Source organism: Phaethon aethereus (genome assembly GCF_964289735.1).
Source record: "Phaethon aethereus genome assembly, chromosome: 12".
NCBI lineage: Eukaryota > Metazoa > Chordata > Aves > Phaethontiformes > Phaethontidae > Phaethon > Phaethon aethereus.
Genome location: NC_138588.1, coordinates 15,205,796 through 15,222,947, shown reverse-complemented (window position 1 = coordinate 15,222,947; position 17,152 = coordinate 15,205,796). Strand labels below are relative to the sequence as shown.

The window sequence follows — 17,152 nt, the reverse complement described above, 5'->3', positions numbered from 1 at the left end:
GCTTCTTCCACTCATTACAGAGTGGCCAGTTTGGCTTGAAACTTCAGCAGAAATTTCCATTTCATATGGTATTACAACACAAGCTATGAGGCTTATAAAAGTTAAACAATTTAAACATAAGCAAAATCAAAAACATCAATTCAGTGGGATATACAGTTATTATCTATTATTATTAACAAGCATTCATATACAGTGCCAAAATAATGTACCATCTCCATCTGACTTGTATTTCAAGCAGAAGTTGTTTTTTTATGGAATCAATAATTTCTCCACTCAAGAGCTTTCATGAATTCCTCTTCGGTAAAAGAAAGCATCTTAGCAGCTTCCATGTGCATCTTAAAAAAAAAACAATATGTATATATATATGTATATGTTCTTTCAAACTGATCAATATACAGCTTAACTTTAAAGCTATGACAAATCCAATACATCATTAAGATTCAGCATGCTACCACTTCTAATATGCATGATTTAATGCTAAAGGAGGATTTTAACAAAATAATGTAACACCATTAATAATCAGCATAAAAAGAGTAACTGTACTATACCTTAACGAGAAATACCTGGAGCTGACCACTGGTAGCTGTGTTGCCATGTATCACACACCATACCTGGACCATCGATGGTCCATTATGGCACACGTACACCCCCCCACACACGTGTACATATGTATATGTTTAAAAGTCATACAGCAGTCTGAATTTGTATGTCCACTACAAAGGATATAGCACATTACTTTAAACGAAACACTGAAAGGAACAAACAGAACTTTTTCATTTACAAACTTGTAACAAGGGTATTTTCTGTTCAAATAATGCAACTGCTTGGAAAAATTACATCAGGTCAACCAGGATGAATGAAAAAAGTACTGAAGGGTCAGTGTATTTGCACGGAACTACCAATCAAAAAGGCACAGCAGCCAGAAAGCCTGAAAGCTCCCTGGGTTCCAGCTGATGTCACAGCAGAGGTCACAGCTGTGCCACATGTCCTCATCACCACACTGAAGTATAATCTCTACCTATCATCATTCACAGTGGAAAGTGTCCCAGCTAAATCGTTTTTACTGCAAATTTTAATAAAATGCTTATGTTTTGAAGAACAGGAAATAATTCATGTCCACAAGGAGTCTGTTGTGGGGTTTTTTATATATAAACATATTGTCAGCTTAGAATGACAGCAAAGCATATTGCAGTTCCCACAGGCAGTGTAACACCCTCCAGCTCTGTAAAGCTCAGACTAACTTCCCGTAATCCCTTTTAAAACAAAGATTTTCTATTAAATTCTCTCTCTCAAGACAAGTGGTGAATGCTCTGAAGAGACGAACTGGAACACCAACTACTTGCTGCTGGCTGTAACTCATCCTACTACTGATATTTAATACCTTTTGGGATTGTTTTCCTCTTACTGTGCTTCATGTGGTACCATATCCTCACCTTCAGGCTGTACCTGCTACATGCACCTGTATCTACCACCCCAATGCTACACAAATGGCCCAAATCAGGTTTCCCTCACTCATTCAACAAAATGCTCATGTGAAGCAGGCTTGGAGGTGATGATCTATATTGAGCGCCTGTGAGCTTTAGCTGCCCCTCCCCTCTGCCAGAAGTTATAAAAGGCAGAGTTAGTGCCATTCTCTTTCAGGTTCTTCCCATTGTAGTTTGTTATGAAAGGAGAACTAACAGCATCCTTCTTCTGTGAGTAAATACCTTTTCTTACAAAAAATGTTAAGTGGCTTCCTCTACTATCTGCAGTTCTGATACAGTATTTTTAATTTTTCTAAAATCTATTTAATGAAGGTTTGTAAGTTTATCTGATACTATGTTTTTGGTTCACAGCCAAACAGAAATACTGCTCTTTGACACCCACTTCAGCGAACTCATGTTCCAGAGGACAATGAGCTACCTCATGTATAGAGTATGTTTTGAGTGAATGCTGTATGGGGTTTTTTTTCTCAAAATAAACTTGGAAGGGCTAGAAAGGCCAGCCAAAGGCTAAGCTAGCACTCTTTCTGTTAGATGAATCCCCAAGATCTCCTGTGCATCCTGTTACTGCCAGAAAAATTCCCTTCCACTGGAAATGCATGACCAGCCCCAGTTCCACATATTCCAGTTACCTATCCTCCTGTGTCCTGTGCTGGAGAGGTATTCCGGATTGAAGGGTGTACTTCCATATCGCGATTCCCAATTCTTAGGATAGGTATGTGTGTTTTGTTACATGAAGTTGCTACTTCATACAGAACTATTCTTTCTCTAGGGGGGCCTAGTTACCTTCCAGAGTGTTTACAGAACGTCTGGTAATGACTGCAGCACTCAAAGGATAAACCCAATGTTCTATTTTCTTATGTCAAAGGCTGGCCCTTCTAAGGCGCTTCTGCTCAACAAGTCACCATGCATTGCTTGCTTTAACTCTCTTACAGCGTTGGTTTGAGAGTGCAAAAAGCAGCGCGTTAAACTCCATCCCGAAATTAAATGAATCGTGCTAGATTCAGCAGAGTGTGCAATTGGAGGTGAAGCACTCGATGATGTTAAGATCAGATTAAGTATTAATCCCCTTTTCACTACAACACCCTTCTCTGAAAGCTGTATCACTAATTGTTCAGCATGAATTGTCAGCAAGTATCTACCCTCTATTCCATAGCAGCTTCAGCTGCTAAAGCAACTAAAAGGTGGTAGGTAGCCCCTGCCCTCCGTTTTGTGCCCTGAGGGAGATAGGAAATGAATGTAGAATGAAATAAGGTAGACTTTCAGAATAAGGCTAGCTGCAAGTGCAGTGTGGATGGGAACACCCATGCAGATGTTACTATGTCATGTGTGATTCAAAGTATGCATGACATTCCAGGAATTACAAAAGGATGGAGAGCAACTCCCCTCCTTCAATCTAGTAAATTCACAGCTTGGATAAGGACTCTCTCTCTCTCTTTGTTTTTTTTTTTTTTCTTTTTTTTTGTCGGACGCACCAAGGAGATCTGCACCTGGACAGAACTGTACATGTCTAGAACAACTCAGAATATAAATAAACAATGCTAATAGACAAGGACCCATTTTGAGAACCCAGGCAAGAATGTAGATCTGAAAGGTAATGGCTCATTCCTGAGAGAGCACGATGTTACAGCTGCTGATACAACAAGTAATATGCTGGGAGGGAAAAAAAAAAAGTATCTTGTGTGCTAAAATGGATTCTACTGACACAGCACCAAAGGGAGTTGCTGTTATTACCTGAACAGTATTTGCTCTTGAACAAATAGATACTCTCAATCCTAAAGCATGTCAGTAGCAATCCTTCACTGTAACAGGATATGCTCCAAGTTAGGAATGGAGTCAATTGGAAAGAAGATCAGCCTTTGCTAGAAAACAAAACATTAGCTATATGCGCTAAAACAAGTGCTGCTCCCTTGCATTGAAACTTTCCAGCCTTGGGTCTCTAGTTTACATCATTACCCTACCTGACGACAGACACATTTAGCTAGAGGTTGTTAACTGAAATGTAACAGTACTCTGGTCCTTACCTTTTGTCTCTTCAAAATATCAATTAACTTTAACTGCTTTTTGAAACCTGTCATTAGCTCTCCTTTTTCTTTCTGCAGTTTCTTGTTTTCTGTTTTTAATTCTTCAATTGTTTTAAGTTCTTGGTCAGCTACATCCTACCATGGGAAGAAAAGGAGAAAATTTATGTGGTGCTTTAACCAGTGAAACTTGGCATTACATAACAAAATGACAAACAGTAGCCATACATGACATTTCTGAAAAGAAATGCCATTAATCAACATATTTCCCACATGAAAACTTAAAAAAAGAAAATAAAATCTCAAGGATAACAGCCATGGTTTGCCTGTGTATGTATTAGGTGTGTACATGTACTTATCCCTTTTTCTAAACACATCTAATTTTCACACAAACGGGGAAAATCAGAAAGGCTATAACTTTACTCTGTACATTTCTTCCTCCTGCATAGGTTGCAGTAGCGTTGTCCAAGATAATGTATCAAGCGCTTTGCTGACTTGTTCTAAGTTAATTTTAGGACTGCCTGTAAGATACACAACACTTACAAAGCTGATCAAGCCTTTTGTCTCATTCTAGCTTTACTGAGTGATTACAGATTGAAACTTGTTTTCCTAAGCCACTGTACCTTGTTACTTTGCTTCAGTTTATTCAGCTCCGCTTTATACCTTCCTGCTTCTTCCAGGGCCCTGTTTAAGCGAACCTCCGTTGCACTGTGAGTGGTTGTGGCCTGCTTTTGTACACGCTTTAGATTCCCCAATTCCTACGTAAGAAGCAAAGGATAAAAACAAACATTATCAATAATGGTATTTTAATGAATCCCATGTAGACAACACATTTACAGCAAAGCTTGCCCTTGAAAACTGAAGAGTCTCTGGACTTCTTTGGCCTGTCTCAAAGACAATTAATTCCACCGTTAAAACATCCCCTTCTCCTTTGAAATCTTGAAAAGGGATCTTTCTCACCTTTGTTTTAAACTTCTCTTAGAATAATTGTGGAGATGATCACGTAAGACCACAGGACTGACTGAAAAAACTTGTATGCTCAGTCAGAAAAAGAGAAAAAAATGTTGCTATGTCCCCTCTGTGCCAGATTTTGGAATGGTGACTAGTATTGCCAGCTGCTTCTTCCCACCTGTTCCTTTTACCCTTTTTTCCCAGAGATTACTACAGGCAAATAGCAACAAAAAGTTAAAACAGACTACTGAAGATGGCTGAGGGTAGTAACTATTTCATCTGGCAGAAACCAGTTCATCAAGTGTTTATGGCAACAATCAAAACAGTTTCCTCATCTCTGATGATAGTATTTCATAGTGCTGTAAGTGAGGAAATAAGAAAAAGAGACCAAGTTGAGGAACAGAATAATGAGATTAAAGATCAGGGAATATAGATAAAAGACAAAGTAGAAGAAATAAACAATTCTGGCAGAAAGAGTACATCTTGTCATCTATGAAAAAGAGACTTTTTTTTTTAAATACTATCAAATTTTTAGTAATGGGCACAGAAAGATTCTTTTAACCAAATCAGGGTAGAGAAGGGGGCCTTGTTGTTAAACTTTTACCCTCAGACTGCCTTATTTCTGAGTAATTGTTCCATTTTCTCAATTCCACACCAGCTCTTGTGGTGGTTACTTCTAATTTCCACATCACTTATCCAAGAAATACATACTAACTGACAAGTATATGCAGCAAAAACATTATGGTAAAGTTATGACCGGAGCAGGTATTTCTGGGAAACTTTGAATCTTCTCCAAAATGGACGAAGAAAATAGGACAACAAGATGCATCTCACTAATCCTCCAAAATTCTACTGGGGAACGTGTCTCCTCCAAGAGTTCACAAAACCTGATGTTGCTTCACATTTTAATTTCGTTGCTAACCTGTCCATCTGATTGACTAAAAAAAAGTGGGTAAAAGCCTGGCTAGTGGGGCAGCAGAAAACAAGCTGCACAGCATGCAAACCTCTTTGTCTTGTATCAAGAGGATGGAGCTGTGAATAGGGTCAACTAAATATTTCATGCTATGTATTTTATTCTGCATTAATAGGAAAAGCTTTGGAATACAGGCTTTCAGGCATTTAATGACCAAAAAACCAGCCTGCATGCAAGGCAAATTATGTATCAGCTAGTTATATCATTTAATGAAAGAATTCTAATAATTCTTTTAGAGCTTTTTGACACTTGCTGCCATATATAATACCTTATCAAGGATTTTTTTGCAAGTCATCCAGTGAGGGTATATTGTTAAATATATTCAACCCCATGTTTTTCATCTTAAAAATGCCTGAAATAAGTATTTTATTTTGTAAATAGGCAAGGTTTCTGCCAATTCTTCAAAACTTTAAGTAAAAGCTGGATTAGTTGTCTCATGTGTTTCTCTAAGAGGGGGGAAAAAAACACTATGTTCTAAAACTGCATCCTATTTCAATCTCTGGACTTTCTCCACTGTTCTGGCATGGCTGGGGCACCTGGATACCAGTAGGGGAGTGACACCAGAGAGCTCATCCCTGAGGAACCCTCCCAGCAGCAGGCATACACAGCACTTCTATCTTTAGAAAGCTCAGCAACACCTGCCCACCCCAAAAACACTTGAGAGAGAACATCAAGCCCTTCTTCAAGGCAAATTATACAATTCCTGCACAAAGGCTTAAAAGGAGTAAGAGCACAACTTTGGTGTTTCCCTGACCTTTACCCAACATTGTAGCTTGAATAGATTGAACTAGCAAGTGAGAGAAAACACAGAGGAAGGAACATTCTTGTACACAGGTGGTGAAAAAAGACAGGAGAGGTGATACCATTTATTAGATCAACTAGATGGAGAAAAAAAGGAATGCTGGAAAGAAGAGGATAGAATTTTGGGGGAGCATCAAAATTCAGCTGCTGCCTGAGGTGGGTGTTCCAGCAGAAACATTCACAGAGACCAAACACCCAAAAAAATGAAATGTAAAAATCACAGACTAATTACCATGTCTCAGGTAAATTGTGAAAACTAGGTGAGAATCTTTGCCTAGGCACACAGAAAAAAAAGTAGCTGGGGGATTAGTGAAATTGCATAAATTGTTGAAAATCTAAGGAAGCTTGGGAAAGCACTTGTCACAACTTAAGTCTTCTATCATTTATGTGCAACAGAAATCACAACAAAGTCAATAAAAGCCCAAAAATCAAAGGTTACATTTGTGCTATCTCAACTGTACAGAAAACTTTCTCTAGACTGAAAGTATGAGTCTTCAGAGTTTAGTGGCACAGTACAAATTTGGGCCCATGTTCACAGGAAATTATTTTTAAACATTGTCTAGAACTCACCTACAACTACATTAACTACATAGTGTTGAATAATACCTCATACCTAAAGAATAAAACAGTTTTCAGATTGCTAAGTCCATAGGAGATTTAAGCAATTACTGCAAAAAGATTTTTAAATGCATGTTTTTGGCAGTTAGGTAATTTTTTATATCAGAAAAAATACGTAAAATAACTTCTGAATTAGCAGAGAACCATTCATGACATATACCTGCCTTTTTTACCTTCTGAGTATTTTAAAGAACTACCACTATTTGTCACGTTCATGTCTAATCAGTAACCTTGAGAAATTCTAGAAAACACAACCTATTACGAATAATTGAAGGAACTCAGATCTAGAGCAAAGACAAGTGAGGAAAGCGACCATATTTTGGATATGGTAGCTGTACAGCAGAAGCGAATAAACTTTTCATCACAACAGCCATCTAACCTCTGACATAAACTTTCTAACTGTGACTGTGTACAAGAACCAGCATAGACTGGCTAAGGAAATTATGGAAATTGCCATCACAGAAGGCTGTAAGTACAGGTTAAACAAACTTATGTCCAGGATGATTTGGATATAACCTATGCTGTCTTGGTTTAAGAGAGTGAACTAAATTACTCTCTAAGTTTCTTAGCTCGATTTACCGTGAGCCGATGAGTAGTATGAGTGCTACTATTCAGTATTTTTCCTGACAGAATCAACAATCAGTGTACTTATTTAAGGGAACTTAAAACCTCCAAGTGTCTGCATAAAATGAACACACAAACTTAGAACACTTTAGTTTTCAAATGCCAGAACTACATAACGTTAAGATGAAAGCATGCCTACGTAAATGCCTAGTATGTTTTAACGGAAGTATAATGAGACTTTGTTAGGCTGAGTTGTGTTCTGTTTTCCCAAAAATTTTTAAGTGAAACATTCTCCTGGTTATATTATGCGTACTACGCAATACTATATGTATTGCATGATTTTGAAGTCAACCTCTCTAGCTCTGAGTAATTAAAGAAAAACACATGCTGCTCTTAGACTAAGCTCCAAACAAAGCAAGCTGTGTATGCGGGCCATCTGCTATAACTAGGCACGTATACAATTTTGCATATGTGGCCTACAGCAGGAGCCAGGTTAATTTTGATTCATCCAAATTGGAGTGGCTGGTTTTCAAACAGTCCGTTTTCAAGAACAAAGACACATCCCTTCCTCTACCTGTAGAAGATACTAATATAAGCTCCAGGTGCTTCTTTTAACATGTTCACCAGGTTCTACAGTTTACAATAACACTCATTACCAGAAGTCATTTTAAACAATTATAATTAAAACCAGAAAAATAAAATTTCCTTGTATTTTTCAAGATTCCCTTGTGAATTTGATGGCAGTTTCTGAAAAGGTTGTTTTGTTTCTTGCAGCTCTTTTACACAAGAATTTAATTTTAAAATACAGAAATATATGATTGTAGAAGCAAAAGAAAAGCAATTAGCAAACTATATTACTTCTTCCTTTATAAAAGTGATTAGACCTTTAAAAAATACAGTTTCTAAAACTGTTATCAGAGATTGAAATGCTAATGGGATCACTGGATATGCATCTATCAAACTAGGGTACAGAGGGTGATTCGACGCTTTTTTTTCCCTTTTGTGAGATAAATGAGACATATCTGCAATACCTTTCCTAGCGCAATGACCTCTTGTTGTAGCCCTTCACTTTTTTTGTTTGCCTCTTGTGACAACATTTTGTACTTTTCAGCCTGAGAATGTTGCATACTGATTGTTCGTTGCAGTCTGGTGTTTTCTTCTTCAGTATCTTTAAGCCGAGATTTTAAATTCTGATTTTCATCATCCTGTTTGACAGTAATTAGCAAAAAAACCCAACTAAATTATTGCAAGGAAGCAATAGGATAATGCGATAGTAATATTTTGTAATAAAAGGCAGTAAAAAAATATATGCATTGTAGGTATGGAGATAATTTTTTTAATTTATGTTATTTTTAAATGCTTAGATCCCTCATGATGGATTTTACAATGATTTTGAGAAAGGAAACAACTAAGACAAACTAAGAAAGCAAAACACCAATTTATCAGGACAATATTTCAAAACCAGTAACACTTTTCTCATTTAATTTTCTGCAGCCTTTTACTTGGAACTGACTTGCAGCAGCATGTAAAACATTTAATTTCTCATAGTTCAAAGGTTTTGAGAACTAACTATCGAAATGTTATAGAGCAATATAAGTAACAGTGGCACATAGATATTTTGTGACTTTTTTGTGAGAATAGCTAAATGTACACATTAGGAAAAATTCCGGAAGAAAGAAAAGAATATAATTACTGATAAATCAATCCATTATGTTTTAGGAGATTATCTGGGTTTGACTTAAAAGCAAGCTAATGATGCAGGATACATCAAGTATTCAAATTCAAAATTCTCTTAAGATGAAGTGAATCCTGTATTAGCTTCATGACCTACTGGCAATTACATCCCACATTAAGCATTATAATTTCAAGGCATTTTTCTTTTATAACCTTTTAAACATTATAAGTGAGTACTAATGTAGGTTATTTCAGAGATACATTATGCCCTTCATTTCTTTAAAAAAAAGAAATCAAGGCACATACAGAAAGGGAGTTTCTATGAAAACAAGTCTCTCTCTCCTGTCTTCTCAACCCCTAAGAATTCCTGCTTCTCACCTGGGAAATATATGTGCTTTACCCTAAGTTTCATGCGACCGCAGGCACCTCAGAAACTCCCACTTCTTTATATTTAAAACAGATTTACTGCTTTCTTATAATAATTGGACTGTGCATTGGAACAAAACCCAGAATCTATCTCAAGACTTTGCCAATATGAAATTTTTGTGAACTTCTGAATGTAACAAAGTTAATTACTCACCAGAGAAACTAGTACCCAAAATGATACATTTACATACTGAGTGCTATGGGAGCAGGACAAGATTAGGTATAAGGTTGTCTTCTGTCATCAGCTATAGTAACTGAAATCTGCAGTACTTCTGGCACGAAATGATGAAGTTCAATAGCTACTGACAAAATTTTATTTGATTGGAAAATGAAAATTTCATTAAAATCTAATGTAACAACTTTCTTCTGATCACAGCATAAAAAGTATTGAAATGCAGAAACAACTGTATTGACAAGAATGAAGTAAAGTACAGATACAAAATATAAAAATCTAATTCCTTCTAAAGATCTTCTCCAGGTACCGATCTTAAAAACGTATTTAATATCACCCTGCTCCTTAATTCTACACTAAAAGCTGGAGAGAAAACACATAGGTGGTTTGCCATATGTTCTGAATGTCATCATCAGATCTGGGCCTGGGGAGTAGGTGGAAAAAGGCCTTCTGAAGTGAAAAGACCATAACCAAGAATAATCTAATTGTGTAAAATGGAAAGTTAGTTCAAAAGCCTTGCTTGATTACAAATGCATGAAAAAGATGTGATCCCTCTGGCAGACAGACACAAACTATTTAAGATTTTACAGTTCAAGAGATGTTTGAGCATCAACTGAAAACATATTGCCAGACAGTGCAGATCATAAAATTCACTTGTAGTACACTCTAAAATACCAGTGGAGCTTCATATTGCCTTAACTTCAGTCTGATCTGCCCAAATATATAATTCCAAACACAGTCCTTTGCAGCAAGTGTAATCTTGAGAACGGAGAAAGCCTGATTTCTGTTTTGATCACAACAGTCCCCTTAAAGTGGATCACGGATCAGTGGTTTCCAGAGTTTTTTCCACCAAGGACACCTAAAGCACCTGACTAAATTTTGCAAGCTTTTTTAATTTCATTCTGCCCTAAACATCCCTCTCCTCCCATCACCCAGCTCTGGGCGCCACTCAATCTTCTCTTTGTATACCCAAATCTGGATTTGACTGCTACCGTATCCTCCTCCTTTTTCTCAGGCTCTGGAAATGCTCTCCTTCCCAGCAGTGATGCCTAGGGCACCCTGCAGCACCACAGTGTCCCTACAGCTGGGGCAAGTCTTCATTCCCAGTGGTTCTTTCCTGCATCAAATTCTTTTCCATTAAGTATATTTCACAAGCTTTTAGCCCAAGGTCACATTTATACAGAAATTGCTATTCTTGACTCTAAATTCTTAGGAAATTTGAAAAAATAGAACCTTAGCTCTTAACACTTGAAAAGGAAAAGTGAGAGGAATTCTGTTGTGATTATTTCTTGAAGGAGAACCTACTCTATTAGTAGAGATAAAAAACCTCAGCTCCTACCTTTTTCCTGCATTCACACAATGCGCTATTCAGCTCTTCCTGCATAACACGTAACTTTGCCTTAAGAAATCTGATTTCAGCTTCTGTGAACATAAAAAGTTAACATTTAATATCCACAAGTACTCATTATTCAATGCAGAAAAGAAGCAAGACTGATGTAAGCACTGACTTTCATCTTGTTTTTAAAAACACACTACATTTTTTGTATTAAAGACAAATAGGCAAATAAAAACACAGATTTCTAAATAAATGTTGCAAGTTTCTCATTCTTAGGCAAAGTTTTATATAGATTTTTCCTTTTAATGAGTGAACTAGACATCTTTAAAATGTAAGAGACTCATAATTCTTAAAATTGAAACTTATTGGAAACTTTCATCACATAACACTATACATCACAGCATTCCTTGAGACTAAAGTCAAAAAAACTATATTGTAGGGAATGTCTACATTACAATCAATCTGTAGCTGTAACTTGTGTAGTTACACCCAAACTAGTTTTAAACTGCTCACAAGGAATTAAATGTAGACTGCAAAACCCTCCTAATAGGTGAATACCCCGCCCACACAGTAGTCTGTGCTTTTTTCAAGTACACTGCTAACATTATTCAATTAATAGTTTAAAATTAAACCAATTTAATCAGATTTTTTTTCTAAATGAAGTACTTCCTTGCTCTTGGACAGCTAAGAAACATACTACTGTCACAACAAAACAAGCTGTGTGTGAACAGTACGCTCGTTTACTCCCTGTTCCCCACCCTTTCCCCAGATCATTCACAAGGAACTCCCCCTGAACAGGCACAAAGCATGGAAACAGTACGAGGATCAAGTTGAGCAACACAGGAATAACCATTATTCACAGTAGGTACAAGGGGAAAAAAATTAAGTGGAGGAAGAGTATCTGGAGCTGAACGTGAAAGGATGGATGGGTACATGTGCTCCTCTGCTGTAAAAGGAATTCTTTTTATTTCACCCACCTTCCCTTATCAACTGTCAAATGCAGCTTAAGCTGCAATTCTGCAGAGGCCAATAATAAGTAGGATTTAGGAAGACACCATGAAAAAATAAGACACAGACTGACTTTTCCCCCCCTGTTATATCCTTGCTAGCTTCCAGCAGCTAGTGGCTATCCTAAGATGGAGACCATATTAAAGCCATCAAGTTTAATACTCTTTTTCATGTACTTCTAAGTTGTTTGATTTTCTTCATAAAATGTATTGTAGTTTGGCATTCACAATATCCTGTGGCAATGAGTTGGCTAATTTAATTATGCATTATGTGAAAAAAAACCACTTTGTATAGCTTGCTTTAAATCCAATTTAATGTGGCATTTACTAGTGCATTACAAAAAGATAGCTTTCCCTTTACCATTACTGTTTTCATTACAGAGTCTTTCATATTGCCCTCAATTGTTTTGTTTTCAAATTCAAGATTCAAATTCAAGTTGTTCCACGCTTCTAATTGCTACTATGCACTCTTTTTTGTAGCTTTCCTAGTTCTACATCCTGGTTTTGAGATGGGGTGTCTAGAACCATGTGTCATACTCAAGAGGGGTAGCATCAATTATATAATAGCATAATGATAACAGTACAATATTGTGCTTTCTGTTATCTTCTGAACGATTTCTAACAATCAATTTGCCCTGCCCACTGTAAACAAGCAGCAGGCTTATGCTATTTGGAGATGCCTTAATTAGTAATAACTGAACAACCCCACTCAGAAGTAGATGTAATTGGAGTTGTTTTTTCTGTCGGCATTACTTTGCACTCTTTAATGGTGAACATAAACCTCCATTCTATCACCTCACTCAGTACTACGAGATTCTTCTACAACACTTCAATGTCAGCTTTGACTATCCTAGAATCATTGTTTCATATACAAATTTCTTTAACAGATAGCGTTCCTTTTTTCCAGATTAATTTTCTGTATATTGAACAACATAAGCTCCATTACAGATCACTCTAGAACTATACCACTACTTGCAAAAACTGGTTGTTTCTTTTTAGCATTTTGTTTCCTCTTTTACTCAGTTACTAGTCCACAAACAACTTCTCTTCTGCCTTAGGCAGCTCTGTGTCATTAAGAGCACTTAATAGCAAATCTTGTTGAAAATCCAAGAGCACAACTAGAACCAGATCAGCCTTAAGAGGTGGCTAGAATCCAAAATTAGTTTGAATTCTCACAGGAGGTAAAAATAATTAAACAAGTAGCTTCCTAATTGGTCAATTTTTATCACCTGATGAGGCTGGGGGGGGTATCATTTGGCTTGGTTATAAAGTAACCAACAGTTGAGGGAATAGTAAATAAGAAAAGGACATCTGAGGGGTTGCGATACCCTACCAAAAAAAAAAAAAAAAAAAAAAAAAGGTCTTGAACTTCTGAGATAATCTGAAGATTAACATGAAGCGTGACAACGTCTTCAGTTATTTTGTCCATACGTGTGAGGGTCTATTAGATAAAAATAGACCTTCATCTTCAGCCTTCTACATGTCTATGTGATTTCATCGTTGCTTGTTACTGCAGTGTTGAGTTATAACCCACAAAAACAGCCCCTCAGAAAAATAATCCGTAAGCTACTGTGTTGGCAGAAAAATGGCTGTACTGTGATAACCTGTGATCATGACATAAAGATATTGAACTGAAGTCCTGCAAGAGCGCTGTGAGAAGCTCAGAGAAAGGACAATGCTATGGAACCTTATCAGCATGTTGGCCTAAAAAGTCCAACAGGCACATAAATCTAAGGAATCCTTTACTAGGAGATTTCCACTAAGGGATCAGCCCACTCTGTAATAGGACCTATTTGGTACCCACAGCTACTTCCTTGTGAAAACTGTAACTGTTCTGCGAATTTGACACTACTAGCATGCTCTGCAATAACTTATTTAGCATATTAAGGAGGCCTAGAGTGTTCTAAATAGTCAATATCAAATTTAAAAAGCCAAAATCAATCCAGAGTATTTTCATTTCATTTTATCATTACTGAAACAATTCTCAACACTCAAATACATGCCCTTGGTCCACAAGATCTGATTACTAGACACCAGCTCTTCTTGAGTTACTGTGAATTTATTTGGTGTAAGCTTCCAAATGCAGTCCAAAGCAATTTCTTTTTAGTTCAGGAACAAGAACTATAAAAAGATATCCGAGGATCTGCTTTGGGAGACTTACTAACAGAAGACTTGCCCAGAATTACATGAGGTTGGAAATCAAGCTAGTTCTCTGTTGGTATGCTTGTTGACATCAAGCTGTTCGATTAAAAGAAGAGGTTTTGGGCACTTTGTATTACTGCAGTGGATCTGACTTCATGTTTGCTTTAGCATTGTAAGGAACTACATAAACCCACTTTTATCACACCAGAGCCAAGAAGACAGATGTGCATCATGCCTTTAACTTCACTGGCAAATGCTGCAATCCCCTTTCCTACCGTATTTCTAGGACAAACATAAACACACCATTTGGAGAGGGAAAGTATCTGGAGGAATTTCATTCAAGCACTGTAGCCAAAATGTTACTTCATTTAAGCCACTTACTAAGATCCACAGCACTGATCTGAGGAAAGGCTTTGTCCTTCAAAGGCTGAATCTGTGCGAAGTACTGAAGCTCATCTTTTTGGAAATAAAACTTTAGCATCATGTATTTCTATTTCCCCAGTGAAATTAATCAAATGTTATGTACATATTCAACATATCTAGCCATCCAAATGTCTTCCTACAAAGGTGGAAATCAAGACAAAAATTCACTTTTTCCATGATATGTGACCTGATCTTCCTCTAGGACTACATAAAGAAGAAAAACCTTCCTTTTCTTTTCCTTTAACTTAAAAGGCTTTAGAACATTCCTTGTAATTCCTACAGAAACTTTTTTTTTTTTTTTCCCAAGGAGAACCCATTTCTAACAGTCAGGAAGTAAGAATAAAAGTACTTAACCATGGGAGGAAACTTACCTGCTCCAATTTTATTTCCAACGCTTGGAATAATATCATCATCTAGACAACTTGGTAAGCCTCCTCTCTCTAGTTTTTCTTCAGTTTTGCTTGTTTTTGCTAAAGAAAAATCTATGCAATCTTCCAGTACTGCAACATCATCAGCACTGTGTACTTCTAGGTTTCTTATTTTTGAACTAAAAAAAACCCAAACCCTAGATGTTAAATTTCTAATTAAAAAAAAAAATTACAAAAATATAGCATATTTGCTATTTTTAAGAGTATACAGGGTTATTTACCTAATGTAATTTCATTGCTTGCATTTGTATGAAAGATGCATTGATTGGAATTTCTCATTTTCTTTATGTAAGATACCTTTACCACATTCCACATAAACAATTACCGGATTTTACATGTTATAATGTAGGAGGCAGAGAAACAGTACCATTTTCTACTGAGAAGATTTTGGCATGGTCTTCTCATCCAACAACTTTGTAACTAAATCAGAGTAAAAGAAAGAAACAGAGGAATGTTCTCTTGCCTTTAGCTACTGTCCTCTGCCTTAAATTCTGCTATTTTTCCCCCTTGCATGACAACTTTTCTAGAACTCTGTCCTCTCTAGCTATACTCCTACCTCACTACCACAATATCTGTGTCTTTATGCCTAGTCTAGGAAACTTAATTGATGCTAGATACCAAAGTTTTCATAAAACCAAAACACAAGGTATGTGACACATCTGCTACACGGGGTATCTCCTCAGCTTTCTTTTATAAAAAGATTACATTAGTTCCCACAGGATCTCCCAAGTTCTTATTCCAATATATCCTCAACCCAGTGCAGCCTCCAAACTCCTTCTAGCTGCCGACTTTCTCCCACAACTTTGGGTTCACCCTGCAGGTCCTGTATCTGCACTTCTAAATCTCATGATGTGGTGCCTGCATTACAGCTTCCCCTGAGCTGCCCAGTGGAGGTCCAAGGGGTTCACAAGTGACGCCCAAGTCCTGAAAGACAACCTCGGCCTGTGTCAGTTCTGTGTTCTGCCACCTTGCAGACAATTTTCATCCTATTTTGGTATTTGAGCATATCCTGTGGCAGTTTTAATTTCCACCCAGGATTTTATGCATTTCTTTTCTCTTTGTCCATATCTCAATGTCTTGCTTTTACGACCTTGAATTTTGTGATCTACAGAGCTGAAGCTTTTCAGCTTGAAACCCCTGAAAGCTGTGGTACTATTAGCAACTCTCTTGTCCTGTGAGCCCAAAATTCACCAAAATAGGGAAGACCCTCGAGGGCCTCATGTTTCCCATCAGAAGTCTGATCACAAGTGAGTGCACCACTTAAGTGTGCTCTCTCGTGTTGCCTCAGATGATATATCTCCCACATGCATGCTCATTAGGCATCCTTCCCCTGTAGGATTTAACAGTTTAACTGTCAGCCTTGAGAAGTGCTTGAACAGGAAGCAACAGTTTCAGTGTTGCAATATTAATCACATATATTGCCTAAAACTTTTTGTGCTCTCCACGAGTAAACAGATAGCTACATGGTGGAGCTTACTGAGGAGGACCAAAAATTTGATACATTTATTTATACAAATATATATAAATGTAGAAGCATACATGAATAAAAATAACCTAATAGACAAAAATAGCAACTAACATATTTTATTACAAACAAAAGGAGATTATTATAATATACCTTGAAGTTGTTCTTTTTCCCTTACTTCCAGAGTCCGGTCTGTTCTGAGCCATAAGCATGGAAGCACATTTCTTCTTGTTTGCTGGCTACAAATTTTTTTCAGAAAGTAGTGGAGGTTTTTAATTAGTTAGGAATTACTTTTTTCTAGTGGTTTTCGTGTTGGGTTTTTTTTTTTTCATACATTCAGACTGAAGGATACTTTTCAAAGTATGTTTTTCAGACTTTCAAAGCACAGTTTTCCAGTTTCATTTGCACTTGTCTTTATCTTGCAACTTTCATGTCCGTATCCTCAAATTATAACACATCCAATAGTCATTTGCTTGTAGGAGTTTTTGCACACATAATAAATTCATGCTCATGCAAGGCATTGCATCACATGCATTATGAAGATATTAACTATTGGACTGTCAACAGAGTGCATTTCTTTGAAAAAATGCTTATCATACCTTCAAAAACATGCTATTTTTTTGCATTATTTTAATCTTATAAATTCCCTGTAGAAGGAAGGTCTAACAAT

General features: G+C 36.9%; 1 protein-coding gene across 1 annotated transcript in view; it reads right to left on the bottom strand.

Moving 5' to 3' along the window:
• The window catches only part of TEX9 (testis expressed 9), a gene marked incomplete at its 5' end in the record, with an annotated part of 54,298 nt that continues 37,146 nt past the window's right edge, over positions 1–17,152 (bottom strand). Inside the window, 7 exons of the mRNA XM_082005075.1 lie at positions 1–335; positions 3,506–3,640; positions 4,126–4,260; positions 8,441–8,614; positions 11,021–11,103; positions 14,961–15,136; positions 16,636–16,721. Coding sequence (XP_081861201.1) covers positions 258–335; positions 3,506–3,640; positions 4,126–4,260; positions 8,441–8,614; positions 11,021–11,103; positions 14,961–15,136; positions 16,636–16,721 — 867 coding nt within the window. The 3' untranslated portion in view covers positions 1–257. The remainder of the gene's footprint in view (positions 336–3,505; positions 3,641–4,125; positions 4,261–8,440; positions 8,615–11,020; positions 11,104–14,960; positions 15,137–16,635; positions 16,722–17,152) is intronic.